Source organism: Ochlerotatus camptorhynchus, unplaced genomic scaffold (assembly GCF_037179485.1).
Source record: "Ochlerotatus camptorhynchus isolate MF236.1 unplaced genomic scaffold, CSIRO-AGI_Acam_v1.1 ptg000204l, whole genome shotgun sequence".
Lineage (NCBI taxonomy): Eukaryota > Metazoa > Arthropoda > Insecta > Diptera > Culicidae > Ochlerotatus > Ochlerotatus camptorhynchus.
Genome location: NW_027040694.1, coordinates 452,697 through 480,296, shown reverse-complemented (window position 1 = coordinate 480,296; position 27,600 = coordinate 452,697). Strand labels below are relative to the sequence as shown.

The window sequence follows — 27,600 nt, the reverse complement described above, 5'->3', positions numbered from 1 at the left end:
TTTCTCAGCTACAACTTTGCAAAAGATTGCAAAGACAGGGAAAAGTTATTAATTATTCAAGAGATTGGTAAACTTATGACATGATCAAGCAGCTGCTCTGTAGGCAACACTGTATTTTGCAGTGTGACATAGTAGCCATGATTTGTGTGTCCTATTCAACGCCCCATAAACACCAATGCTGCCTGCTGAGCAGTTGATTGAGCATGATCATAAGACATCAGCGCATTGAACCATTGATAACTTTCGATCCTTGCATTTAATTAAAAAGTGGTCTTGAGCAAAGTTGTAGCTGGGAAAATTTCCTACAGGAACAGTTGAAAACTTTTGAAGCAGACCGATATGGTGAATTATTAGGTAGACATGAACAAAAATGTTGGTTTTACCATGGTAATTCTCATACAAACTTCAAATGGTTTGTGCCATCTCAGTTTCTCACCAAATGGGTTCAAATTTTGAGAGGTTAGTTAGGATCCGATTTGGAATCGTTTAAGTATTGTGGAGCGAAAATTTCAAATTTTGCATCACTCTAGTGCACAGGTAGATTGAGGTTAAGGAAACGCCACTGGGTACCATACTTCGATAGAAACTAGTTACTTTATGGTTTAGTTATAAAGTAAATTATTAAGCTCGTCATCCAGTAATAGGCAACATTTTTATAATTGTGGAAGTTCCTAATGTTGGTTCCTATAACAGAGGAAACAATTGAAGAACAACATGTGAAAAGGGCATACAAGCTTTGTTGTAAACAAACCTTCTTATGCCCTACGCAAACCACCAAGAACTGAGCAGAACATGATGAGTCTAATCTCAGGCCCATCCACATTCAAGATTCGTCAATCGTTTTATTTGTTAATATGACTACATGGTAATAACAGCAACTCGGTGATTAAAAAGGTGCTCGTCTGCCTAGTGGCAAACGTTTTTGCTTACTGAGCAGAAGACCGTGGGTTTAGTCCCAATCTCCTTCGCGTTATATGATCGTTAGGACATCAATTCAGCTTATCGTTTACCAAAACGAACCCTGCTGCAAACCCAACCCTCTTATCCAACATCCCAGTGATTCCTCGTGGAAGTGCAGAGGTGTTCTCGGCTTCCATCAAAGCGAGTGTCATGTCAACACAATCCTTCCCATTCCTTTCTTGACCTGTGTTCGGGCGCGGCCGGCGCTGGTATTGCCTAATTTAAGATCACCAGTTTTTACACATTGAGGATGATTGCTAGTCCCAAGCATCGTCTATTGGTTCTCTGTATAATTACAGCTGATCTGGCAATAACAGAGTAGCAACCGTGGGCGGTCAATCAAGCTCAAGCTCAAGCTCAAGCTATTAAGCACAACCCGCACTTAGTCTTTCTTAATGTATCGTAATTTAGCACCAAACGGAATGTTATTATTACTGATGGCTTCCAAATTTATTTACCTTTCCGTATGTACCGTAAGATTTGATAAAGAGAAACCAATCGTTGAGATATTATCAAAAGTCTAACACTGCTTCTTGACGCCAAACTCGGCCTACGGATTCCAATGCCTAACGCATTGAAACGCCAATGAATTCACTTCGGCCTATCGGATGAAGATAAAAATTGATTCGGTCGGAGCGCTTCTTTTGTTTTTTGGGAATAATGGGTGCAAACCTTCATTTCACGTGTACTCATTGACTTCGTTCCGTAGCTTATTAACTAAAGTATCGTACCAAACGCATAATTGACTTGTTAACTCAGAAATCATGGATTTATTTGAAGTTTTTTGCTCGATAGGCCCAAAATGGGCGATTAGGCCGAAGTAGTTCTCTACCCTATTCTCCGTTTTAATATTGCTTTATCAGCATGTCGTATCACCATTTTATGAAGCGACCGACATAGACTGACCGAAAGCATTTTCCCAGTCAGGTATTACATTTCGAATGAATTGCACTACTTGGCTGGGAACTGAATTCCAAATATCAAAGGGTTCTGTCAGCCTGTTATCCAGGAAAATACCCCTCTTATTGAAGATTGCTGTACAAGAGCATAGCAGGTGTTCAGAGTCTTCTTTTTCTATGCCACATAATCGACACAATGTCAAGTCATGTCCTCTTGAAGTTTTCCTATTAGCTTCAAGTGATATTTACATGAACAGTGTCCTGTTATTAAACCAGTGTACATAATGAAATCTTTTTTTTGATAGTTCAAGAATTTTGCTATGAAATGCTCAGATTAATAAACCGTTTCGACTGCCTAGCAATGTTCCAATTGGTCTCCACTTTCATTTTTTCCCATTTCTTGAACTCCATTCTAAGAGAGCAAGCAGAAACTCCACAGAATGGTTCTGGTCCTGTAAATTGTTGAGATGATCCAAGCCTAGCTAGTGTGTCGGCTTTATCATTCCTTTGAATTCCGCAGTAACCAGATACCCAAAATAGGTTCACTTGGTTTTAACATGTCAATTTTTGGAGTGACGTTGCACATTCCCATACAAGTTTAGAATTACATGTTGCTGATTTCAAAGCATCTAGACATAAAGACATAATGCAGATATTCGAATGTCTATAATTACTACGCAAGCAACTTTTAGAACATTCTAGAATTGCTTGGACTTTTGCTTGGAGCACGGTAGGCCAGTAGCCCATAGCTGTTGAGATATTTATTCCTGGACCTGTTACCTGGACCTGTTAATCTAGAGCCGTCTGTATAAAAGACAATTGATCCTGGACGAATGTTTGGTCCCCCATTGTCCCACAAACCGCAATCCGCATCTGCTACATTGTAAAGACGATCGAAGTAATATTTTTTCTTCATCCAATCTTCATTTTGTATCACAAGAGAATCAATATTGAACATTTTTAGGATGCTCATATGTCCTCTAAGATCATCTTTAAGGAAGTTCTGTGACCGTCGGATCCTTAATGTACTCCTTTTGGTTTCTAATTGAATAATTTGATGCAACGAAAGCAGATAATGTAGAGCATCTAGTGCCATTCTTGGTGTGCTGCTCATTGCATCAGTTATTGAGAGAGTGGCTAGTTTTTACAGCCTCCCCGAGCTTCTTCTGAGCTGATTTTTCATTGCTTTTAGGCCACCACCTACGGGCTGTGCATAGTAGGACGGAAAGTATACTAAAACCGAAGACTACAAATCAAGAAGACTGGCAACTCTGCCAAAAATCAGGAGACAGTAGCGGCAACGCCTCTTCTGAGCAAAAGTGGAACCTGTGAATGATGGTGTGTGTCAATTCACGAGTGCATTCACACACATAGGTAGAAATAAATAGCTGAGTTTTGTTATGATTGTCGTAAAAAGTGAAAAGTTTCTTTCTTTGACAACGAGTAAAATTCCAGCTGAAATTAAACAGATGCGTCAACAGTGTTCACTCGGCTGTCGAGAAAAGCAGACCACTCTCGATGTGTGCTACGCGATCGTCTGTTTTCTCGGCAGCAACCATTGTGTGGTCCTCCTCATTGTTCTTCATCAGCAGTTCTTTCGGTCGATGCGTCGTCGACTTTGGAAAGCAACCGTTTCGTGATGAGTGTGTGAGTGCTGACCACGTTTTGCGCCCATTGCTGCAATGGACGCGCTCTGACCCTCGTTGGCGTACAACAATTTGCCATACAATGAAACTACTGGAAGCGGCTCCAGTTCTGATGGAGGAGGCTTTTTGGATAGCGGAAGATAAAGTGTTTATTGTGTTGTACCTTTTGACTATATATTTAAGATGTATTGTATAGTGACCAAGAATCCTCGGCTCTGTTAAGTTAATTCTGTTGAGCCTTATCAAATAAATTAATAAACAAAAAAAAATAATAAACAGATGCGTAACTAAATTTGTTTTTAAAATTAAAAAAAATGATGGTGGGACATTCCTCGATCATTAATTTGTTATTTCAGAATTATCATCCACTTTTCCTTAGCCCTTTAGTGATGTATTTATGGGCATTCGTATGGTGCATTAGTAAAATGCATGCCCGTTCCGCATGGCTTTGGCACCCGGCCGCAGTGGGGGAAGTTAAGTTGTTACGCTCGGCAACTTGGCACAGTACTCGCTGACCATTTGAGCATACAGAAGATCACTATTCGGTGGTTTTATGTTCAGACAACATCTAAAATGGAAATATATTCTTTATCAATACAATCAATAGGGATTGTAGTCCTTCAACCTTTCATTTTCATTTTCTCCAACATTAGATCCTGCTACGCCTTCCGTTGGATCGTGATGTAGGTACCGGATCTTGCTTATTTTTTAATCCTTGAATTCAGCAGCTTCCGAATGGTAGTTCACTCAATGGTGGTGGAAGCTGCCAATGCCTCGTAATTGATTGCTTCCAACAGGCAAAATAAACAATAATTCGATTCACGTTAGAGTTATTTTCACTAGGTATCGATCCTAGTTTCAATCCTCTACTTGATCCACTATGACAAGTTTTTCGGTTTGGAGTTGGAAACCACCGGCTTGCTGGATACAAATTGCCTTGAAATTTTGTAGAGCAGATCAAAAACAACAACGAGTACCGTGTTATGATTATTCGTTTCGGTGTCTAACTAACACTTGTGCTTCAAAGTTCCACCTTTGATTGACAGAGGCGCTGTTATCAGTGACGTTTGACATGTGTATGGGAGAAGGGAACAGTTGCCAGTCTTCTTGATTTGTAGTCTTCGCTACAACCCTTAAATTGGTCATTATTAAGACAGCATTTTCTGTAAATTTGGTTCTGCATCGAAGACTTCAAACTTTGTCTATGAAAATTGGCTCAAAACTTTATTTTATTTTATTGTTCTCAAGCATTTCTTTGAATAAATACTTAGAATTTTATGTATTACCCGTATTGAAGGATTTTCGCCATGAACTTAAGTTTATTTAAGAGGTACAGGACAAAGGATTAAACCCATTTTCCTTCACAGAGTTCTTTTCAGAATTCTTGTTAAGTAAATTAGGGTTTCTCTCTAGGAAAATTTCTTAAAACAGTCTAGGCATTCTCTGGAGAAAACAAAACAAAATCATGAAAATCGTCCTTTTTCATCCTGTTAGGTACATTACCACTGCGACCATTTATTTGATCTATTGAAGTATAGGTACTCCCCGGTGTTTTGTTAACCTTAGCAGGGTGAAACATTACCATTAGAAGTAACCATCAACGCCTGACTTTAGGTATATTCCCAGCAAGGAATTATAATTGGCGTAGCTAGAAAATGTATATGGAGGGGGCCTAGGGGGCCTGTTGGATTTTTTTTTTTTAATTTTGCTATACTACGATTAAATGAAAACAACATTAAGAACATGTAGAAATGTCGATCTCTTCGATTAAATTTATGTCCGGAATTCAGCTAATTCTTGACAAAATAGATAAATCACCAAGACATGGGTCTTCCCTATAGAAAATGTACAAACATGTCCATAAAATATAGATTCATCATTCAAGATTCCATCAGGTTCAATTAGCTGGAAAAGTGTTTAATGCTTCCTGAACAACCTACAGTCTTGAAAGATAATGTGAATTTTAAAAAAGTTGTTGTTTATTAATTTATTTGATAAGACTCAAACGAATTAACTTTAAAGAGTCGAGGATTCTTGGTCACTATACAATACATCTTAAAACTATAGTCAAAAGGTACAATACAATAAACACTTTATCTTCCGCTATCCAAAAAGCCTCCTCCTCTATCAGAACTGAAGCCGCTTCCATTGGTTTCATTGTATGGCAGTTACGCCAACGGGGGTCAGAGCGCTTCCATTGCAGCAATGGGCGCAAAACGTGGTCAGCACTCACACACTCATCACTAAACGGTTGCTTTCCAAAGTCAACGACGCATCGACCGAAAGAACTGCTGATTAAGAACAATGAGGAGATCCACACAATGGTTACTGCCGAGAAAACAGACGATCGCGTGGCACACATCGAGAGTGGCCTGCTTTTGTCGATAGCCGATTGAACACTCTTTTAAAAAAGTTGGAAATCCTCAGAACTTGATCAACCTTTTTTACTAATATGTTCGTCTATATGGCGATCTTTTGAATATTTCCTGCTGTCTATGAAGGATGTCTGAAAGAATATCCTGTCACTTATGCAACGTTTCCTGAACATCTACAATACTTCCTTAAGTTTTACAAAATATCCTTCAATGTTCCAAATTCCACATTTGTTCCATCTCTCTTATTTCTACGAAGATCTCTGACGGCAACGAAGATTCCTAAACTAAAGCGAGGATCCCTGAAGTTCTTAGAAGTTTATTGAACTATTTTAAGATCTTCTACAAAATTCCGTGAACTTACATGAAGTTTTAAGTAGTTCCTCAAAACGCTACGAAATTCGCAAAACTTCTACAAAGTTTGCTGCATTTCTACGTTTCTCGTTGATTTTCCGCGAAACTAACGAAATGTCTTTTTTTTATCCAGTTCGTTTATCGCGTTCAATCGCGTTAGCTTTACGAAGCCGATAATTCATTGTTCTTTGTTTGTAACAAAATTCTCTTAATTCTATGTCAAGTAGGAGTTGGGCCGAATACTCGCGGCTTACTCGAGGTTAGAGGGGTACATTGTCGAAGGATAGGAAAAGGGGAGGAGCTTGGGAGTAGGGTTTCGTTGTCTCATCAGAGCGTTGTCGCCAGTATGAACGGTAGTGTGGTTCTAGATTCATCTGAACGAAATGTCTTGAATTTGTACGTAATGTCCACACCTATTTCAAGTCCGTAAGACCTAAAAAAAAGTGCCCTGAAATTAAATAGAGGTTGCCGATCAATAATGAGCATCCCTGAAATAAAATTATGTTCCCTTGACTTCTACGAAGCTCATCAAACTTAAATTAATTTTAAACTTCTGCGCAGATTTCAGAACTTTTCCAAGTTCCTTGTTTCTACGAATTTGTCTGAAGATCTATGAAGTTCCCTAAATTTCTACTACGTTTCCTGAACTTTTTGGAAGTCCTTGAAGTTTAACGAAGTTCTCAGAAGTTAAAGAAAAATCCCTTGGTTCATGGCCAATTTGTAGAGCCTGAAGACGTCTTATTATGCCATCGATTGAATATCGATATAATATAATGAGTGAGTCAGAAAAAAAACAGCAAAAGTTCTGGGGGGCTAGATAATTCTGGAGGGAGCCTGGCCCCTTGGCACCCCCATTAGCTACACCAATGGGAATTATGTGTCGTATTAAACGCACTACTTTACTAGGAGATGAACACCATATTTCAAAGAGCTGTAGTACTAGTCCTTTATCAAAGAACTTTGCCCTTCTGTTAGGAAGTGCTGCACAGTTGCACAATAAATGTTCAGAGATTTCTGTTTTCTCGTTACAATACCGACAATTATTATCATCGACTTTTTTTAATTAGTCTAAGATGATATTTGCCTGGACAGTGCCCTGTAATTAGTCCTAACAGTAAGTACATAGGTCTTTCTTTGAGAGACTAAGGAGGTTTTTTGTGTGTGATGCATTTGGCATCACCAACGTTCTTGATTGTCGGGCTAACAGTATTATTCCAATTACAATCTATCATAATCTTTTCTCAGTTCCCTAATTCCTTCTTCATGGAGCTGGGAGAGACCCCACAAAGTGGATCAGGTCCTAGAAATTGGTTAGATGATCCTTACCTGGCTAGTTAATCAGCCTTTTCATTACCTTCTACTCAACAGTATTGTTATCAGACAAGTGTTTAAGTAACTGAAAGCATTCCCATACTAATTCGGAAGTACATGTACATGATTTTAAAGCATTCAAATCTACATGGCTATCAGAAAAGATGCATATATTTTGTCTGTAAAAATTCGTCCTTAGATTCTCTTCAAATTTAAACTTTTCTAAGAATTTACTGAAGCTCCCAAAGTAACTAACAAGCCCGATTAGGGCCTTTTTTTGCAATATAAATCTGATATACGGTAGATATAAAATATCTTCTTCTTCGCATTTCAAGCTTATTGCTTATCGCATATTAGCTTAATGCATGAGCCGTGGAACTTTTATGCGTATAACGGTAGTATAATTGTATGGCGAAAGTATGTACAATCATACTCCTATGCCCAGGGAAGTCGAGAAACCCGAAAAATCCCTGAACCGAACCGGGAATCGAACCCAGCCACCTTCAGCATGGTCTTGCTTTATAGCTGCGCATTTACCGACTGAGATAAGGGTCGATATAAAACATGGAAGCCCATATTAACCTTATTTTCCAAAAAAGGCCCTTATCGTGTTATTAGTGGGCATCGGGGTTACGTGGGTTTCTTCAATTATTTTAATTCGCTTGAATTCTCCTAAGAATTCTCATGCAATTCACATCAGAATTGTATTAAATTTTGCTCAGGATTATCTTGAAGTTCTCCTCTAAATTCTTCAGAAAATTCGCTTGAAATTTTCCTTAAAATTATACAGAAATTCTTTTCGAGATGATCTTAAAATTATCCTCGCAATTTCGTTTGAAACTCTTCGCAGAATTTCTTTGGGATTGCACCATTAAAATGCGATTCTCTTGTTTTTTTTTTCTAGGAACCTGGAATCCTCTTCAAAATTGTCATGGAATTTTCCACAGAGCAATAGCAGATACAATTGATTTGGAATTCTAGTCAAAACTCTATTAGAGCTCATCCCAAAACTCCTTAAGACATTTTCTTTGAGATACCTTGATGTTATCTCTAGGATTCTTTCTTAAATCTGCTTTGGAAAAACAGTTCTAAAATTATCTTAATAATTCTTCGAAGTGACAACAATCTAGTCCAATACTGGTCTTGAATTTTTTCAAGGCATTTTTTTAAGAGAGCAGGAAGTATATTTTTTCCGATTTCTCGTGTCACTTTTCAAAAGGTCCTAAGTAACAAATGTATACAAATCAAGTTAAGCGATACAAACTATTGTTCTTCTATCATCGTATGTGATACAAAAACACCCATCCAAAATACTTTCATTTATTTAAGATAATCATACACACAGAGAAATGATTTTTAAATTCAAATGGATATATTTTTGGCTCTGGGCCTAATATATTTTTGGTATTGATTCAAATATATTATTCGGTTAATCCAAAGAAAAATATTTTTGAATCAACAAACTGGTTGTAGAGTCAATAATCTGTTTGTTGATTCTAAAAACCATTTTGTTGATTCAAAAATATGTTTCGTTAAAATAGTGATACAATATGTTTGAATCAATAACAAAATACATTAGGCCCTGAAATAAAAATCCATTTTTCTGCGTGTAGGTCAACAATTGTCCAATGTACAGTTTGAAATGATGGGTACATGATTGTTACTTCGGTCATTCGGACTGCCTAACATGATTGGTGCTCATTTTCTAAAGGCTGGGCCAATCTAAAGTGAGGTACTCTACTCTGAAATCTGTGAAAGGGAATCTAGTATCATGTAGAACAAAACGTCCAATATAACACTCATTGATTATGTCATTGAGAAAATCGTCCAATGTAACATGTCCGATGTACACCTTGACGAGTCAAAACATCCAATGTGATTTTGTGTTTTTTTTTCTATATTGTAGCATGAAGTTCAAAGTAAAATGGTGATTTTACCGTTTCTACTGAATTTTCTAATAACGTTGACTGACTACATTAGAAATAGTATTGCAAAACGTATTGTTTCTAAACAGTTAAAATAATAATCTGTCGAGCTTCAACTTCAATTTTCTCAAAATGGTTGAAAAGTGACGCGAGATTTGTCATTGAAGTTGCCGGTTTTTTCTCGGTGACTTCGAATTCCCGAACTTTCTCAGTTTTCCCGGTTCATTGGTACCCTGCTTTAATACAAATAATGGAATATTTTGACTTTAAATGATGTTTATTCCTTGTATTTGTGTGGTTAACATATTTGAATTCACAAGTGACACAGACGTGTCTCTTCATCTTTAATTAGTTTGAAATTTGTTTATTTATTGTTGAATTTCCTAATCCTATCAGGCCTATTTTGAGCATTCCCACCTTGGTGGGTCTAATAATGGAATGTTATCTTCTTATATTTATTAAAGAAAGGAATATTGTCTTCTCCGAATATCACTACTTTTATATCATGATCTCCTCAAGCAATATGAAGCAACACCTCATGTTCAAATTTTGATCTCATCTCATCTTTAAGATGGGAAATTACCTAATTGATCATGATCATGATCTGTTCCTTCAATGATAGAAATAATACAAATTATTATTTTACACCAAACCTGCCACTCAGGATGCCGAAACCGGAGGAAGTATTGGAGCAGCCCGAACCGCCATCCGGAAGCTTGGATAGGACCGGAAGATCACCCAAGCTTTCGCCAATAAGAGTAGTGCCTCTGTCCGAGATTTGACCAAAAGCTGTAAACATTGACCAAATGATAACCAAACAGCAATGGTAATCTATTGTCTTACGGATTTTGTGGTTAGCTCCGTCAATACTCGTTCGGACTGTCGCGGGGAGAAAGGGTTAGGTTCTCGCTCCCATCGGTCAATCTTTTCGTCAACATTAATTGTCTACCCGGTTGTTGGAATGGCAATTTAAGTTGACAATATTAGAACAAGTAGAACAAAGTCGATTAGGTTGTTAATATTTTAAGAAGGTTATAGATAGTAGTCAGACGAACTGCACGCCTGTTCGTCCAATGGGTTCTTCAATAGATTCAATAAAAAAAATCTACGCTTCAAGTTTTAATCATTCTTTAAACAGGATTCTTACATAAAGATAACTGAAATAATGCCCCCCTCAGATGTAAATAGTGAACAATTTTCTGAAAATCATCTTCCTGTACAGACAGTATTTTTCTTCTCAGTATAGAGACAGTTCTCAGTTTATCGGATGGTTACAGTCATGTATTATAGGTAAGAAAACACAAGTGAATGGATTAGGAAAAACCAAATTAAAAAAAAAAAACAGCATTCAGTGCAGCAGCAGCAGCAGTCAGCCAGCAGTAGCAAGCAATTCCCAGTTGGACCTCTGGTACTAAAGCTTTAGAAGATACCGTGTTACAAACTCAACATTCTACAGCTAGAATACCAAAGATTCAGCCGGAAATCATACATACGGATTACGAACGAAAGATGTTACGAAACACAACAATCACAACAACAGAAAAAAAATAGATATCGCATCAAACATCGAAAGTACAGGTGCCAAATTTACAGCGCCGCGCGCGGTGTTAGGGGATTGCGTAACCGTTTCTTGCTTTACAGGACACTTGAGCAAAATTATTAGGGTGCTTGTGTGGTAAGTAAGCCATTCTCTTCAGCAGCAACAGCGCTTCAAAACGTACACTTGCAGCAGCGGTGCAATCAATCAAGTCTTCCGGCTGGGATTGATGATGATGGTGGTAATGGTGGTTGTGTGGTAGTGGTGCTGGGAACACTTAAGCTTGCGGTTTAGCAGAGTTCAAATATTTGCAGTAAGACGATAAGGAGCAAATTACACAATGATCTTTTAAAACGAAACGAAAAAGGATTCCAGCAAAGATAGCACAGTTTTCTTCTGGGCAGAACGAAAAAAAAAAACTTGTTTAAACATTCACGAAGCATTCGAGCAAAAAATGAAAGGAAAATGTAGAATTAGTACACAGCAATGTGAGTGTGTGGGGGTGGTGAGTTTCAAAGAAAAAAAAAATAAAGGCAAACAAGAGCATCACTTACCGCCGGCCAGCATCGTGACTAGGATGATCCCGCAGGACCAGATATCGGCTGGGGTGGCCTGGTATGGTTTCAGCAGCACTTCCGGCGCCACGTAGGGCAGGGTACCGCACTTTTTGTCCAACAGCCGCTCTCGACCCTTCATTCTGCGTAGTTGTAGTAGTTGATGGTGGGATTGCGGCGAACGAAATGGGGAAATCGAGAAAAGAAACCAATCAACACTTTTCTTAGATCGTCACGTTCGGACGGGGTCACGGAAGTGTACCTACTACCTAAACATGGTGGCCATTCCGTAGTCGGAGATTTTTACGTTGTCATGCTCGTCCAGGAGAAGGTTTTCCGGCTTCAGATCCCGGTGGGCTACCCCTCGTGTGTGCAGGTAGTCCACACCGGCCAGCAGTTGGTTGAAGTAGCGCTGTGCTTCCGGGATGGGCATCCCGACGTCCGGTTCTGGAAGAGGGAGAAATAAACGGATGGTTGAGTTATTGATTGGTATGTGTTTGGTTTGAAGAATTCTTGGCAATACATCAGGGGCTACGTAGACAGTTTGTTTTGGGTAATTTTAGTTTTTCACGTGTTTGCGGAAACGGTTTGCTTTCCATCCCATATCCCACTTTACTAAGTCGCTGCTCTCCCATCACAATCCACTTCTTATTTTCTTCTTCCAATGTTTGTACGTTACTTTTCCTCATCTGTTTTTCTCCAATGTATACTAAGTCGACCCTCTTTCTTCTGTTCACAATTTAAAGTATAGGCTAACTTCAAAGGGTGGTATGTATCCCTACACTGAAAAAAGTTTTCATATAGTTTCCATTGAGAACGCACATGATATTTTTCCAATAACAAATTTAATGATTTTTATCTGAAAGTCACATAACATTCACATGATCACATGAATTCTATATGATAAATCACATAAACTTCATTGGACACATAAGGTTCATGTGATTTCGTGGTGCGATTCTCAATTATGAGATCACATGAAAGTTATGTGAAATTCTAATGGATATTTTCCATCTGAAATGTGATTTATTTTTTGAGTGTACGCAAAACATGTCCAAAGTAATAATTTTGCGGGAGTACCTTGTTTGGCATAAACGCGGGAAAAAATATAAAAGAATAATTCTAGACCAACAATTGAAATAGGCGAAACAACCAAACGTAAACAATGGATTTAAACGCAAATTTCTCGAGAATCAAAACACACCCACGCAATCCAACAATCTAACATCTGATAGCGTTAAATTCTAGATAGAGCTGCAATTAGGGCGTAACAGCTTTTGTAAAAAATGACTTCTATCGACGATTTCTAGGAACTCAAGGCATGCCCACGCAAACCAACATAACCGACGGGTAGGGGAAGTTTTCCTCTACCCGATGGTGTTGTTGATGGCTTGCCCCAACGGGACTCTCAAGGGCCTTCAGCACACTATCCTAATGATAGCCTTCCAGGTAAAGCTGGACTCCGTAACGGCCGAGAAGATGGCAGCTGCCTCAGTCGACGACGTAGGCTTAAAAAGGCCTATGCTAGTATCTAGGTTGGGGCCGAATACACCATAGCCGACTTCGTTCACTGTTTTCGAACCATCCGTATTGATGAGCTCGTACCCATTCAGCGTTGTCGCTGGTGAATGTTTATGAAAGGTTGCCGATGCTTCTGAAAGGTTATTTTCTTTTTTTGTTAAACTTCTTTGAAGCACTCTGACTAACACTCGTTCCACTGAATGTTTCCGATGTTTCCTGAGAAATATACTATACGAACACACTTTGTAGACTCTTGTTAAGATTTCTCTTATCTTTCATGAAGTTAGCTTCTCAAAGAACTTCTGACCGGTTCAGCAAGTCGTGGAGATCAGCATGTTTTAAAGAACTCCAGAGATTTTCATTGAGCTGTGCATACATTTAAAATTCCGTAGATTTGGCATCGCTGCGGATAGAGATAATATCCCTAACACAGACATCAATTCCAGAAACCAAAACACCAATCCTAACAAGAAAATTCAACCATTGTCTACAGTCATGTATTGATCGCTCCATAGCGAGGTCAGTTAAGCGCGGTGAAAGCTAAATAGATTTTCTGTCAGATTAGCCGCAACGCGTCAAATCCGGATGTTTGTGCGTCGTTGTTTAGTCTGTGAATGCGGCGGTGGTCACAACTAAAGAGGCTGAATTTATAAAGAGACGACACGTCAAAATAGGAACAATCGATTATCAGTCAAAGTCATAGGAAAAGTTGTTCCAATCGAGCAGAAGACTTGTCAAATGTATAAGATGTCGCCTCTTTACCCATTTCAGTCTCTTTAGTCACAACGTTCGTCACCGTTGAACCACCTTGACTTGAATTACTCGTACCGCGTATATCGCGATTTCAATCACACGGAAAGTTGCTGTCTACGGCAACGTTATTCAGATGAACAAGACCTATTGGACAGTTCGGTTCTCACTCACTCACCTACGACCCCAACAATCACAGAAGTGATTGCTTTGCAAAATATTCTGAAATCCTCTTAATAATTCTTCAACGTGACTGTATCCTAAAAATCTAGTGCAGTCCAGTCCGAAGGGTCTTGAAATTTTTCAGGTCCAAAATCTTATTTTTCAAGGAGAGCATGGACCGGCGCCGGTGGTGTAGTGGTAAGCGTGACTGCATTCTAACACCCCAATGGGTCTGGGTTCAATCCCAGCCGAGGTCGGTGGGATTTTTCTGAGGCATAGAAATCTCTGGTCACGTCTTCCTTCGGAAGGGAAGTAAAGCCGTTGGTCCCGGCCCATGTGTGTTGAATGGGGGAGCGATATCCTATGCAGGTGTGGATGCTGCCTTCCTGCACATTCGATTGCCGTCAATGGATGGCAATCGATGTCCGTCGGTGATTGGCACTAGATTGCAGAACAGAGACCGACGTTAAATAAAGGAAAGAAGAAAGGAGAGCATGAGCATGATTGACCGCCAACGGTTTCTACTCTGTTATTGCCAAATCCGCTGTAAGTACGGAGAGAACCAACAGACGATGCTTGGAACTAGTATTCATCCTCAATGTGTAAAACTGGTGATCTCAAGCTAGGCAAGCGCTTTGATGGAAACCGAAGGGTCCTCTGCACTTTCACGAGGAATCACAATAAGAGGGTTGTGTTTGCAGCAGGGTTCGTTTCGGTAAACGATAAGGTGAATTGATGTCCTAACTATATAACACGAGGAGCTTGGGATTGAACCCACAGTCTTCTGGTCAGTAAGCAAAAACGCTTGTCACTACACCGAAAATAGTTTTCATGTAGCTTTCATTGGAAACGCACATGTTTTTCATCCATAATCGAAATTAATGGAGTTCATCTGAATTTCACATAGTATTTATGCGATCACATTAATTTAATATGATTTTTCATATGAATGCCATCGACCTCATATTATTCATGTGATTTGCAGCTATGTGATCACAAGAAAGCTATGTGAAATTCACATAAATTTCATCCATTAGATATGTGATAAATTTTTTGAGTGTAGGCAAACTAGCTCCTTTTTAATCATAGAGTTGGTTCTATTACCTTGTTCATATTAACTGTTCCATCCAAGTAATCACGATGTTCCATTCAAGTAATCGCAGCAATCTACAGCTGCGACCGAGATGGAAAAAATAGTCATTCGAAGTGTAGATGTCAACCTGAATAAACGTATAGTTAGAAGCAGTCAAACTTTCTTTATTCTTTGAGAAGAACACTTCAGTTGGCGACGAGGATGGGATTTGCTTTCCGTTTTCAGTGGACGATGCTGGTTTCTGGGTTTCTGCTCCGAAATGCTATGGACCGAATTCTTCAAACTTGATGGATGTTCGATCATCGTAGTGTCCGACTTGATGTTGACGAGCCGCTGGAACTCGTCGATCAAAGTTTAAATTGTCACCGGAGCATCAGCCGTTTCACCTTCAATCCGGGATAGAAGCCTTGCTCGAATGTCCGCGTAGCGTGGTGCTTTGAGACCACAAACGAAAATCAAGCACTTGAAGTGATCAATCTTCAAATTCTGGTATTCGAACTTTTCACATGCCCTGTTGACTTTTCCATCGAAGATGATTATGTCGTCGGCCTCGGACTTGAGTAGCTGCATGCACTGGTAGCGTTTGTGGAATACGGTGGCCTGTCTGCCGAAGATCTTTGTGAGTGTCTTGACGGTATCGGCAAACGTGACGTCCTTTGGTAGTTTCGGAAGGATGTAGTTGACGTAGCGACTGTGAGAGGACGTGTCCAGCTTCCGGAGCAGAGGCCTAACTTTTGCTGCGTCGTCCAGACTTCGTGCGTCGCTTTCAAACAAATCCGAGTAACGGGCAAACCATTTTTCGAATGTGGTGCCGTTCTCCGGATCGAAGCAGAACTCGCTGATGGTCGTCGACAGGGATTCCAAAACTTGCTCTAGGTTCGTTGCTTGTGGAACGACCAACCGCTGAGAAGCTGCAAAATCGCTGCTTGGAGTTCTTCGTTTGTCGCCGCCATCCTTCCTCGGTTCGATTATGGAATTTCTTGAACTTGTGAGCTTCCAGAAAAATCCTCAACCGTACATCAGCAGCACAACCGAAAGCAGATTAGCAAAACAAGCGTTTCAACAAGAAGCATGGAGCGATTTCGAGGCAGTTCGTTCCGGGTGATGCTGTATATGCTCAAGTCCATCAAGCGAATTCCTGGAAATGGCAGGCTGCCACAGTAATCGAGCGTGTCGGAAAAGTCAACTACAACGTTTTCCTGGAGGATAATCAGCGGCTCCGTTCTCATGCCAATCAACTGAAGCAACGTGCGGTCGAATCTGGTCCAGATCCTAGTCCAAGCCAAGGTCCTAGTCTGTTATCGGTATTCTTCGACGGTTTTGGCCTAGACGTACCATCCGTTCCAGCAACGATACCGGCTTCAGTGCCCGACGAACTTGGTCCAGTTGATGAAGAGCTTGGAAGTGATGAGGCGGAGTATTTTTCGGATGATAGTGAGGCAGACTCGTTTACCAGCTAGATTCGAGATGGAAAAATTAGTCATTCGAAGTGTAGATGTCAACCTGAATAAACGTATATTTAGAAGCACTCAAACTTTCTTTATTCTTTGAGAAGAACACTTCATTAACAAATTGACGAATCTTGAATGTGGATGAGCCTGAGATTAGGCTCACGATGTTTTGCTCTAGTAAGCAAAAAAGGTCGCTCTAAGGCCACCAAGCCCCTCATATCACATCATACCGTTACTCGAGTTGTTGTAACCATTCAAACCCGACACCGACAACGACGACAATTTTCGCAAAATACACCATAAATATTTTTCAAATGAAAGGACCTGGGACCGCGTTTTACTGCTCAGTAAGCAAACCACTGCAACCGACGCTCGTTCAAATCCAAAAACTAAAAGCTACGAAAAAGCACTTCGGCCTTCATTCAATTCCATTTTGACGATTGTTTAAACCCTGTTTAAACAAGCTATTCAAATGAAATTTCGTTTTCGAAATTTGATTCGAAATGTATTCCAAACTAAATCAAGAGTGCGCCCTATGTTTTCTAAACATTCCGAAGCGTTCCACCCAAGATCTATCAGTTACGATTTTCTACAATAATAGCCTGGGATAAATCGTAATGTATTTCTAGTTTTCAATAAACATTGAAGTCTTTCTTAACAAATATTACTTAAGTTCATACGGGGCAATATTAGCAAAATATTTTCTACTTAAATTCTTCAATTTTGCATTATTCTTTTATAAATATGACTGTATCATATGAAATCACGTTTTGAAGCAGCTGCTTTAGTAAAAAAAACAGTCATTCACAAGGCAGTACTTCTCAATTTAAATTTATTCTACAAAAAAATAATTATTTCTTTTAAACGTTTTTTATACTAAAACTGTTCATTGTTGACCCTTCAAAAAGCCTCAAGAGAACGGAAGATTCTTACCGGTTGTTTACAAGGGCGCTGTGTATGGACCTCCCCCGGGCAAGATTTGTCTACGTAGTTAATGAACAGCCCCTCATAAGATTCAAAAATTTACTTTTAATATTCAATTTGTACTCATGATGTAAACAGTGCTTGAAACTATCAATTTGGTTTAAAATCATTCGAATTATCCACATTATATTTGTGGGTATGATTTTCTTAAGGTTACCTAATTGCCCCACTTTCCCCTACATCCACAAGAAATTAAAATACAACCTACCATTAAGGTGACCACAAATTAGGTTTTGATTTTTCTGGTTTTCTCATCGAACTCCCCCCGGGTTTTCCAGGTTTGCCCGGTACTTTTAAAATGTTCGGTTTTTCCGGTTCGCTGGCCACCCTGCCAGTTTGATGAGAGGGCGGATGGATAACAAAACCTTACCGTAAAGAAGCTACAAGACGAGGTTGAAAGGTATGCGTTTGACACATAAAATCTCAATCTGAACGTAAAGTAAAACGTGTAATCATAACATCTTATTATTGCATAATGAGCAACTGCAAACTTGGCTCAAGGAACACAAAGTAGAAATCAGGCGTTGAGTTGGGACATCATAGGCGAGAAGAAGAAGCACTTACGACCAATTGTACCTCTTGTAGTGTGTCTTTCTAATATTATAAGATCTTTGACTTCAAAGAGAAAAGAATTACCTAGAGGTAAGATTGCCAAATTTACCACACAACCGATGATGATAAAATTCCCACCTTTTTTTAAATAGACTTATTTACTTTTCTATCCAACAAGCACAACAAAAATGCACACGAATTTTGACACACTTCCTTCTCTTTTGGATGTCACTGCTCCCAGATTTGGACAACGCACTCTGATAGTGTGTGACTTATCGATTATCACATTGGTATGCTTAATGAAGCGATATTGGCGACTGGCAAAAAAATAAAACGGTACAAAGTAGAAGCTAAAATCTTAATATCATAACAGCACACTTGATTTCCTCCACAATTAGAACAAATTAATCCTGATAGCAAAATCGCTAAAATTTTCATGCTCAATTTCATTGATCTACCACGCGCACGGCGATTCGTTTTCCATCATGGTCTTATTGTTCCACGAAAATCTTCTGCGAACCAACCCTTATCACATGTTCTCAATTATTCGCTCCCCCCTCCCCAATCCCCTGGTCCTCGCTCCATCAGCCCCATCACTTTCACTTCACACTGGCGAACTTTTCTGGGAAAACTTTTACTCCATCTTAGGAAATTTCCCTCCCCGGGTTCAAGTACAAAAAAAAAAGTTCACAAACTACCACCCGGGTACTACAAGTTTGCAATAATGCAGACTTACCTATTCGATCGAACAGCTCCCCGCCGGCGGCGTACTCCAGGAAGATGTACTCGATGTCGCCCTGGGTGCGTTTGCCGAAAAATTTCAATATATTCGGATGCTGCAGGATCTTCTGGATGCAGACTTCCTTCTTGACCGAACTTTCCGCGTCCGGATGCTTTTTCAGATCGACCATCTTCATCGCGACGGCCTCACCCGACTGGCGGTTGATGAGCAGTTTCACTCTGCGGGGACAAGTACACACACCCACAACATAACGGGAGGATGGGGTTTGCGCGAGTGTGTGTGTGTGTTTGAGTAAGTGTTGAGATATAATTTTTTGGATTGCATTCGTTCCGACGGTGGGTGGTGGTGGTGGTTGGTTGGTGGTTGGCGAAAAAGGAAAGCACATGACACGATGCGAGCGGGAACAGCCACGGAGCGAGTGTGAGAGCGGTCATCCAGCGGCAAGTGAGCGTCGCGGTTTGCACGTTCCGATTCAGGAGAGAGCATGAGAAAGAGAGAAAGAGAGAAAAACAGGACAAAGACAGGATACACAAGGTGATTAGTGAGGTTGCCATGTATTACGTTTGTAGGGATGTTCATTATCTCAGTGTTTGGTTTGTTTTGATTTGGAAATCCTTATCTATAGATGGTGAACCCTTAATTCTTTACACACTATAACTTCAGTTCTTCTAACTAAATCAACAATAGCTCAACAATCAACTCGTCAATATGTTACTGAAAGGATTGAGATTGAGAAGGTTTACCTTATATAACTTTCAGCGTAAAGATTAGATTATGAAACAGGAGGTTCTTACATGGTTTACTAACTTCATTCTTCCGAAGACAATATGAATCCTGATGAATGTGGGCGTTCACATAAGTTAGTGGAATTAAATGGAAATTACTACTAATCCTTTTCTCTTCCTTTATACGAAGACAATATATCAAGAAGACCATCAACTGTCATGATGCAAGGAATAAATACAGTGGCGCTGCGCTTGAGGCTAATTAGAACCCCTACATAGAAAAATACTAGTGACGACTCTATCGAAGATCCAGAAATTTTGCAGTTTGCATTTTTTATGAACTTTAAAAAAGAAACAAATTAAATAGGGGAAATGCCTCTAATGTTGGCCTATGGATCTAATATTGGGCCTATCGCTAAAAATCTGCTATTTATGAATTTTATCTAGATGAACGCGTCATCGGGACGGTACTAATGGATATTTTTGGTCGCTATTGAAAGTTTAGTCGATTGCTGAATTTATTTTTGGGCCCAAATTAGGGGCATTTAGACCGACATTACATCCATTTCCCCTGTATACTTTTTGAGGAGATATTTGAGTTTGTTTTTACTCAAAATTACTTTTAAAAAACCATGTATATTTTTCCCAGGAAGACTTTATTCTTCTCTAACTTTGTCTTGAACGTCGTCATTTCGAGGTGACGTTTTCATGCTACAATTTATTGAAAAATTTTAAAAACGCAATTTTGAAAAAAAACAACATTTGAAATGGCCGAATTTTGAAAAAAAAAAAAGTGAATGATTGTCCATAACACACAATTTTGCAAATCGTAGAAGGTCAAGTTTTTCCGATTCGTCATTTGGCGTGGATTTGCTCCTAAGGAAATTTTCAATATTTTGAAGCAAGGACGGTATTTTACATTCCTGAACTTTGCGAGATTGTTTACATGAAATATGGCCTATTTTAAATACAGTAATGACCCGATTTTGTCAGCCACTCCCTCCGCATTTCAGACTTAGGGGCTGTTCATTAACTACGTAGACAGTTTTTTATTTTATTCTTGAGCCCCCCCCCAATTGTCTATACAAAATTTTAAAATTTTGTATGGGCCGTGGATAATTGACAACTCCCCCACCCCCTAAATTGTCTACGTAGTTCATGAACAGCCCCTTATACTTTTTAAATAATTTCACATCATCGTTGTTCCAAATCTTTCTCATTCATCTTCAAGATGAGTGTTTAAGGTGCAATAAAACCACCTGGGCATCGTAGAACATTAGAAAAGATTTTCGAAAAGAGAGCTGACAAAATCGAGTCAATACTGTATATCAGCATAAAAAAAAGAATCATGGCTCTTGGACTACGACACAATTTTAGGATTCTGATACTTCAATGCATTGGTTAGACAATTAACCTGTTAACGACCAAGTCGTTTTCGACCTCTGGACAATGCGCGATTTTTTCCATGAATAACCCAAGTATTATGCTCACGCTAATTAATCATATCGTCCGGCCATTTTCCACAGAGGTGACGCGACGCTGTTCCGCTGGTAGGAAGTGATAAAAATCCCCATATAGAAATTTAGAGAACTGGGAATAATTCTCTTTCGGTGCATATTCAGGTCGAAAAAGTGAACGACAATCTGAAGAAATTAGTCAGGGACTTTATCGTTAAACAAGCTACAATTAAATACTAAGGATTTGTCCCTATACCGTTTAACCTGCTTTACTACCAGCCCCCAGAGAGCCAAAAAATTGAAATTTGAGAGAGAAAATTTGCTCCCACTTGTATTTCTCGACATGCCATGTATTTTTATGACACTCTATTTGGGATTTCCCTTTCACAGACTACAACATAGAGTACCTGACACTACACAACATGTCTGGTACCTCTATAGAGTAAACGCTCCTATAGTTGCGGTACGTTAGAAGCGTTAGGTCTCCATGCACAACTACAGTAAACTAACGCTTCTAACGTACCGCAACTATAGGAGCGTTTCCCCTATATGCATTTCGATTAACATCCGAAGTCCCTACTTTTTTACATATTCTACACAAGATACTTTCTGCCCCGCGCCATTCATAAAATTCGGCAGGAAATCCTGTGAGGGGTGAGCTATTTTGAGTGCAGAATGTGTAAAAAAGAAGGGACTTCGGATGTTAATCTAAATGCATGTATAGAGGTACCAGACATGTTTTGCACTGCACTGTCCTCTGTGTCCTCAATTCGGAAAACAGATTATGTGTATTTTCCGATAGATGTCACCGTCAACAACAGCAATGACGTCTGATGGAAAATGAATGCAGAAGCTTGACAAAATTATTAATTGAAAGCAAGATGTTAAGGATATTCTAAGGCTCATTCTAGTAATATTGAAAACATAAATTACGTTCCCAACTTCTAACACCCCGATGGGTCTGGGTTAAATCCCAGCCAAGGTCGGTGGGATTTTTCTGAGGCATAAAAATCTCTGGTCCCGTCTTCCTTCGGAAGGGAAGTAAAGCCGTTGGTCCCGGCCCATGTGTGTTGAATGGGTGCGATATCCTAAGCAGGTGTGGAAGCTGCCTTCCTGCACATTCGATTGCCGTCAATGGATGGCAATCGATGTCCGTCGGTGATTGGCACTAGATTGCGGAACAGAGACCGACGTTAAATAAAGGAAAGTTCCCAATTTCTGTTAATTGTTTTCTTCTATCATAATGGTGATCTAATAAATAGATCACTGGACTTTAATGGGTTAAAGATGAATTCGAGGGATTCAGGATTTCTGGGGAGATTTTCAATGGAGTTTGACTACAAATTTGAGGTAATTTTGGCGAAGCATTTAAAGAAAATTTCAATGAGAACTACAGGTGATTTCTGAGTAGTTCTGAAGAAACTATTGATGAGTAGAATTTTAGGGAACTTTAAGTAAGTCAGAAGGAATTTCAAAGATCATTCAAAAGGAATTCGTGAATTAATCGCGAAGCACTTAACTGTCATAATACCGAATGCGTGTCGATTATGTGACAAAGCACGAATGTCCCCCGTTGTCGAAAAGCAAGTTTGTTAGTTTCAATCTAATTCAGAATTTAGTTCGAAAAATTCTCTGCAGAACTTTAAGAGAATTCATAAGAAATTTGGAGGAATTTCAAGAAGTATCCGGTAGGGCAGGGCAGGACACTTTTAGCATATTTCCAAACCAACTCTGAAGTAGTGTTCCAGGAGATTCTGAAGAAATTTTAACAAAAATCTAAGGAGAGTTTCAAGAGAATTCCAAGTAAATTCCAAGAGACCGCATTAGAGAAGCGTTTCAAGGAAATTCTGAGGAACTTTTCTTTATGGAATTGTGAACTGTACTCCAAGGAAATATTGGGATAAAGACTGGAAGCGCAAAATTGGTCGACACAAAATCGTTTCTTTCTGTCAAAATTCATCACAAAAATCTTATTTTTTTTTTGGTAGTTCAATTCATATATTTCCGGAGTGATTTGAGATTTGGGCGTAATTACTATTGTAAACAAACACTTCAATCACCGATTTCTCGCGAATAAAAGCTCAACCTTGAAAACTAATAACGCTATGAGGTAGAGGAATAATTCCTCTATCATTTGGTATAGTTTATTTATGAGATTAAGCATCAATTCAAGAGAAATCGACAATTGACGTCTTTGTTTACAAAAGCAATTACGCCCAAATCTCAAATCATTTCGGATTTAAAGGAAAAAATGTTCGTTTATTCTTTTGGTTTGCCAAATCCGAACTGCCGCGCCTTCCGCTTAACCTCTTCCATTCAATTTTGCACAGTGGTCTCATCGACCTTATTCGCCGCCGAACGCCAGTTAGATTTAACTGCTGCTCGTTTTCCATGGTTTTATTAGTTTTTTTGAGATTCCGTTTGACCAAGGCCCAATACCAGTTCGATAGGGCGGAGTTCTGGTCTGTTGGGAGGGTTGTGGTCTTTGGGTATCACAACCACGTTGTTCGCATCGTACCACTCGATTGCCTTTTTCTCATAGTGGCAGCTCGCCAAGTCCGGCCAGAACAGCACAGGTCTATTATGTTGCTTTAGGAATGGTAGCAACCGCTTTTCCAGGCACTCTTAGACGTAGATCTCTTGATTGATGGTTCCCGTAGTAATGAAACTGCCGCTTTTTAGACCACACGTGCATATAGCCTGCCAGACGAGATATTTTTTCGGGAACTTTGATGGTTTGATGATTTGGAAAATTTCAGCCACCTTTCCTTTTCTTGATGCGGTATAAACCTCCTGTTCCGGAAGCTGCTTGAAATCCGCCTTCATTCGTCGTCCATGACGACACAGTCGAACTTTGTGAGCAGATTCTTATACAACTTTCGGGACCGCTGCTTTGCCGACGTGTTTTGTTTGTAATCTCGGTTCGCCACCTTCACCTTCTTAAACGTCGACAACCCGGCTCGTTTCTTGGCCCACTGCACAGTAGTATGGGAGACATTGAGCTTGCCAGCGACGTCCGGATTACGATTGGCGCCGCTTCCAGGCTTCCTCTGGCGGTCGACAGACGCTCCCCGAACACTTTTAAAAACGTCCGTCATAGTCGATTTGACCACATTCAGCAATTTTGCCAACTTGGCGTGTGAGAACGTCAGATTCTCTTGCAACGCGAGCAAAATTTTGACACGCTGCTCCTCTTGCTTGGACGCATTTTGAAAACTAGAGCGCAAACGGTGAAAACTCATCATAGCAACCATTGTATATACACTCAAATTCCAAATGCAGCATTACAGGTTTTTTTTATGCATTTTTAACAGAAATACACCAATTTTAAGTTGACCAATTTTTGCGCGTTCCAGACTTTAATAATATTTTAAATTCCAAATGGCATACCAAGAGATTTGTAGGAATATTTCAAGTGAATTATAAAGAATATAATGAAGAGAAATTAAAGTACAGTCTTGAGAGAATTCTATGATAAATGAAGAGTGAATTTCGTTTTTCTTGAGGGAATTCCTGAAGTGTTTTACACAGAGCTCAGAGACTTTTATGGATACTATGGGGTATGCAAGATATTGGACAAAATTATGAGATTATTGAGGGGAATCCTGAAAGTAAAAGTGATTCTGATGACAATTGAACTTATCCCAAGAAAATCCTTGAGAAATTTACAAAATTATTGAGATAAGTTCCAGAAATACCTCAGTATAGTTTTACATTCTGTGTACAGAAATTCAAGATCCAGGATTAACATAAATTACCAATATTCCGAGACTTTGGTTGAGAACAAATTTCAAGATCTTAGGATTAGAAAACTTGTTTCAAGGTTATAAATAATATCAGACTTTGAATATTTATAAGAAAATAATGAATATGCAATTAAAGATTCCTTCAAATTCCCGGTTATTTTCGATTCCCGGTTCTTCCGGTTGAGGTGCCATACTGATATACGAAACAAGATTTTTCGTAGATTGATTCGTTAGCGTGAGATTTTTCGACAGTCAAAAATTGAGATTTAGATGTGTCGCACCTCTAGGGAAAAAATAGGAAGGCTTGGCATCATAACTTTAAAATTCCTTCAGAATGATGCAGGGTGTCCATTCAAATTCCATTTTTCAATTCCCTCAACTCTACCTTAAACAAAAAAGACGTTTAAAAATAACTCTTTAGAGAGAATGATAAAATTTGTCAGCAGAATTCCTCTACAATATGCAGGGCTGGTAGTGGGTATTTAATACAATATTATTGACCACAATAACGAAAAAAGTTACCAAATAGTGACTTTAAAACAATAAAAAAGTGACCAATAGTGACATTTATTGATCGAAAAGATATGAAAGATATGGATCTAATCTGTCGTTGAATGCGATCCGCTTTGACAAATATTATAAATTCCCAATCCACCATGAGCATTTTACAAGAATTTTCAAAAATAAAACAAATGGTTGAAGGATCTTATTAATTTGTTTTCGTAAAATCAGTATTGATTGGATAATCAATAGTTTAATTTGTAACCTCCATTTCCTCACATTTCTGCCACGATTTTTTGGAAATCAACCGTTGAATAACAGGGTGTCTACTCAATCCAAGGAATCAAATTCCCTGAGTTTTCCAGGTTTTTCCAGGTCGGATGAAAAAAATTCCAGGTGCATACAAATTATAGACATTATTATTTTATCGAACAGGGGGTGTTTGCTGGTGTTCACACTGCTTGCACATGTCGAAAGAACTGTCAATTTAGATTTCAAAACAAAACTGTATCAGGAATCAAAAGTAAATACTTCCATCATGAATTACCGGAAAATTGCTCTAGTTTCGGCAGACGTATTTGCTTTTATTATTTTAAATACAATGAGAAAGAGAAGGTGAACTTTGTGGAGTAGGAAATGGTTGCTCAGGAGGAACACCGGCAGGGATTTGGCTCATCTTGTCCATCAAGAGCTGCGATATGAAGATGAAAATGAATTTCAAAACTTCGCCAGGATGTCGGTACCAACTTTAGACAAGCTAGTGGGAAAAGTTCTCACTAGATATACATGATTCCTTGCGTTCTGAAAATTTCTGTTAACAACTCAATTCTGCAAGGTCTTCAAACCTTCTGACGTCCCTGAAGTTTTGTTTCTGTTCTCCGGTAAAATTTCTTTAAAGATAAACATTCTTTCCTGACAATCTGCAAATGTCTCGATAGTTCTACAGATTTCTTTGAAGTTCTGTATGTTCATCAGAAGTTCAGCAAATTTTCCTAAAAACCTACAAAGTTCCTAAATCCCTGAAGATTTAAGATCCTTGAAGATCAACAATAATCTCTGATGTTCACAAAATTTCAAATAATCTACAAACTTCTCGAAAGTTCTGTAATTTTCTTTGCAGATTTTCATGATTCAATGAATATCTGCAAATATCTATGAACATCTATACAATTTTCTAAAGAATTAAAAGATTATCTAGAAATTTTTGAGCTTTCCGGAAGTTTTAGGAAGTATTCTGAAGATTTTCTAATTTTTCTGAAGCTTTGCAAATATCTCTAAAGATCAGCGAACATACCTGAAGTTCTGTAAATGTCTTTCAAAATCCAAGAACCGCAGTAAAATTCTGAAAATTTATTTAAACATCTGCTAATTTTTGAGTAGATCTACGACCTACCCTCTGAACTTTTCTGAAGTTCCGAAAATTCATTTCAAATTCTGTAAAGTTTTCTGAAGTACTGTATTTCTGCTCTAAAGATCTACGAACTGCCCTGAAGTTCAATAAATTTCACAGTAGATCTCCGAACTTTTCTAAAGTTCTTTAAATTTCTTTGTGGATTCTTGATCTAAAGATCGGCGAACTTTCCCGAAGATCTGTGAGTTTTGCTGAAGTTTTGCAAATTTTTCTAAAAACGTACGAACTTTCTGACGTTCTACAGACTTCTCTTAAGGTCTACGGACTTCTCTGAAGTTCTTTAGATCTATCTATTTCCGACTTCCATGGAGTTCTGCAAAATATTGTACTTTTGTACTTCGCTGCGATTTGTTTTTGGAATTGAGGTGCTTTTCTGACATTTAACGAATTTTTCTGAAGATCTCACATTTGTGTGAAACTTTCTGTAAAATTCCTGCAAATATCTTTAAAGTTCTGTAAAGTTTTCTTAAGCTCCGTAGCTCTATTCCCAAGATCTACAAAAAAAAAAAAAAAAACTTGAGGCTCAATAAATTTCTCAGTAGATCTGCAAACTTCTTTGATGTTTTGTAAATTCCTCTCAGGTTACCCTGAAGATTTGAAAATTTCCTTGAAGATTACCTAAAGTGGTCAAAATTTATCTGAAAATATTTCAGCTTCTTTGAAGTTTTAAATGTCTCCCCAACTTCCCTGAAGTTCTGCAATTTTACTGACGATCCATTAACATTTCTGAGATTCTTGTGATTTTTTCAGAAGTCCTGTGATTTTTTTCAAAGTTCTGTAGCTTTGTTCTGAAGATCTATGAACTTTTCTGATGTTGAATAATATTTCGAGGATCTGCAAACTTCTGTGCAATACTTTATATTTCACTGTAGATTCTTGGACTTGTCTGAAGTTATGCGAATTTCCCTTGAAGATTTGCAAAATTTCGCTTATAGTTTTACAAATTG

The 27,600-nt window shown here is 38.8% G+C and overlaps 1 protein-coding gene across 1 annotated transcript in view; it reads right to left on the bottom strand.

Moving 5' to 3' along the window:
* The window catches only part of grp (serine/threonine-protein kinase grp), a 96,367-nt gene that overhangs the window by 25,810 nt on the left and 42,957 nt on the right, over positions 1 to 27,600 (bottom strand). The window contains exons 3-5 of the mRNA XM_065224088.1: positions 18,808 to 19,031; positions 11,828 to 12,005; positions 11,559 to 11,701 (exon numbers count right to left, since the gene is read on the bottom strand). Coding sequence (XP_065080160.1) covers positions 11,559 to 11,701; positions 11,828 to 12,005; positions 18,808 to 19,031 — 545 coding nt within the window. The remainder of the gene's footprint in view (positions 1 to 11,558; positions 11,702 to 11,827; positions 12,006 to 18,807; positions 19,032 to 27,600) is intronic.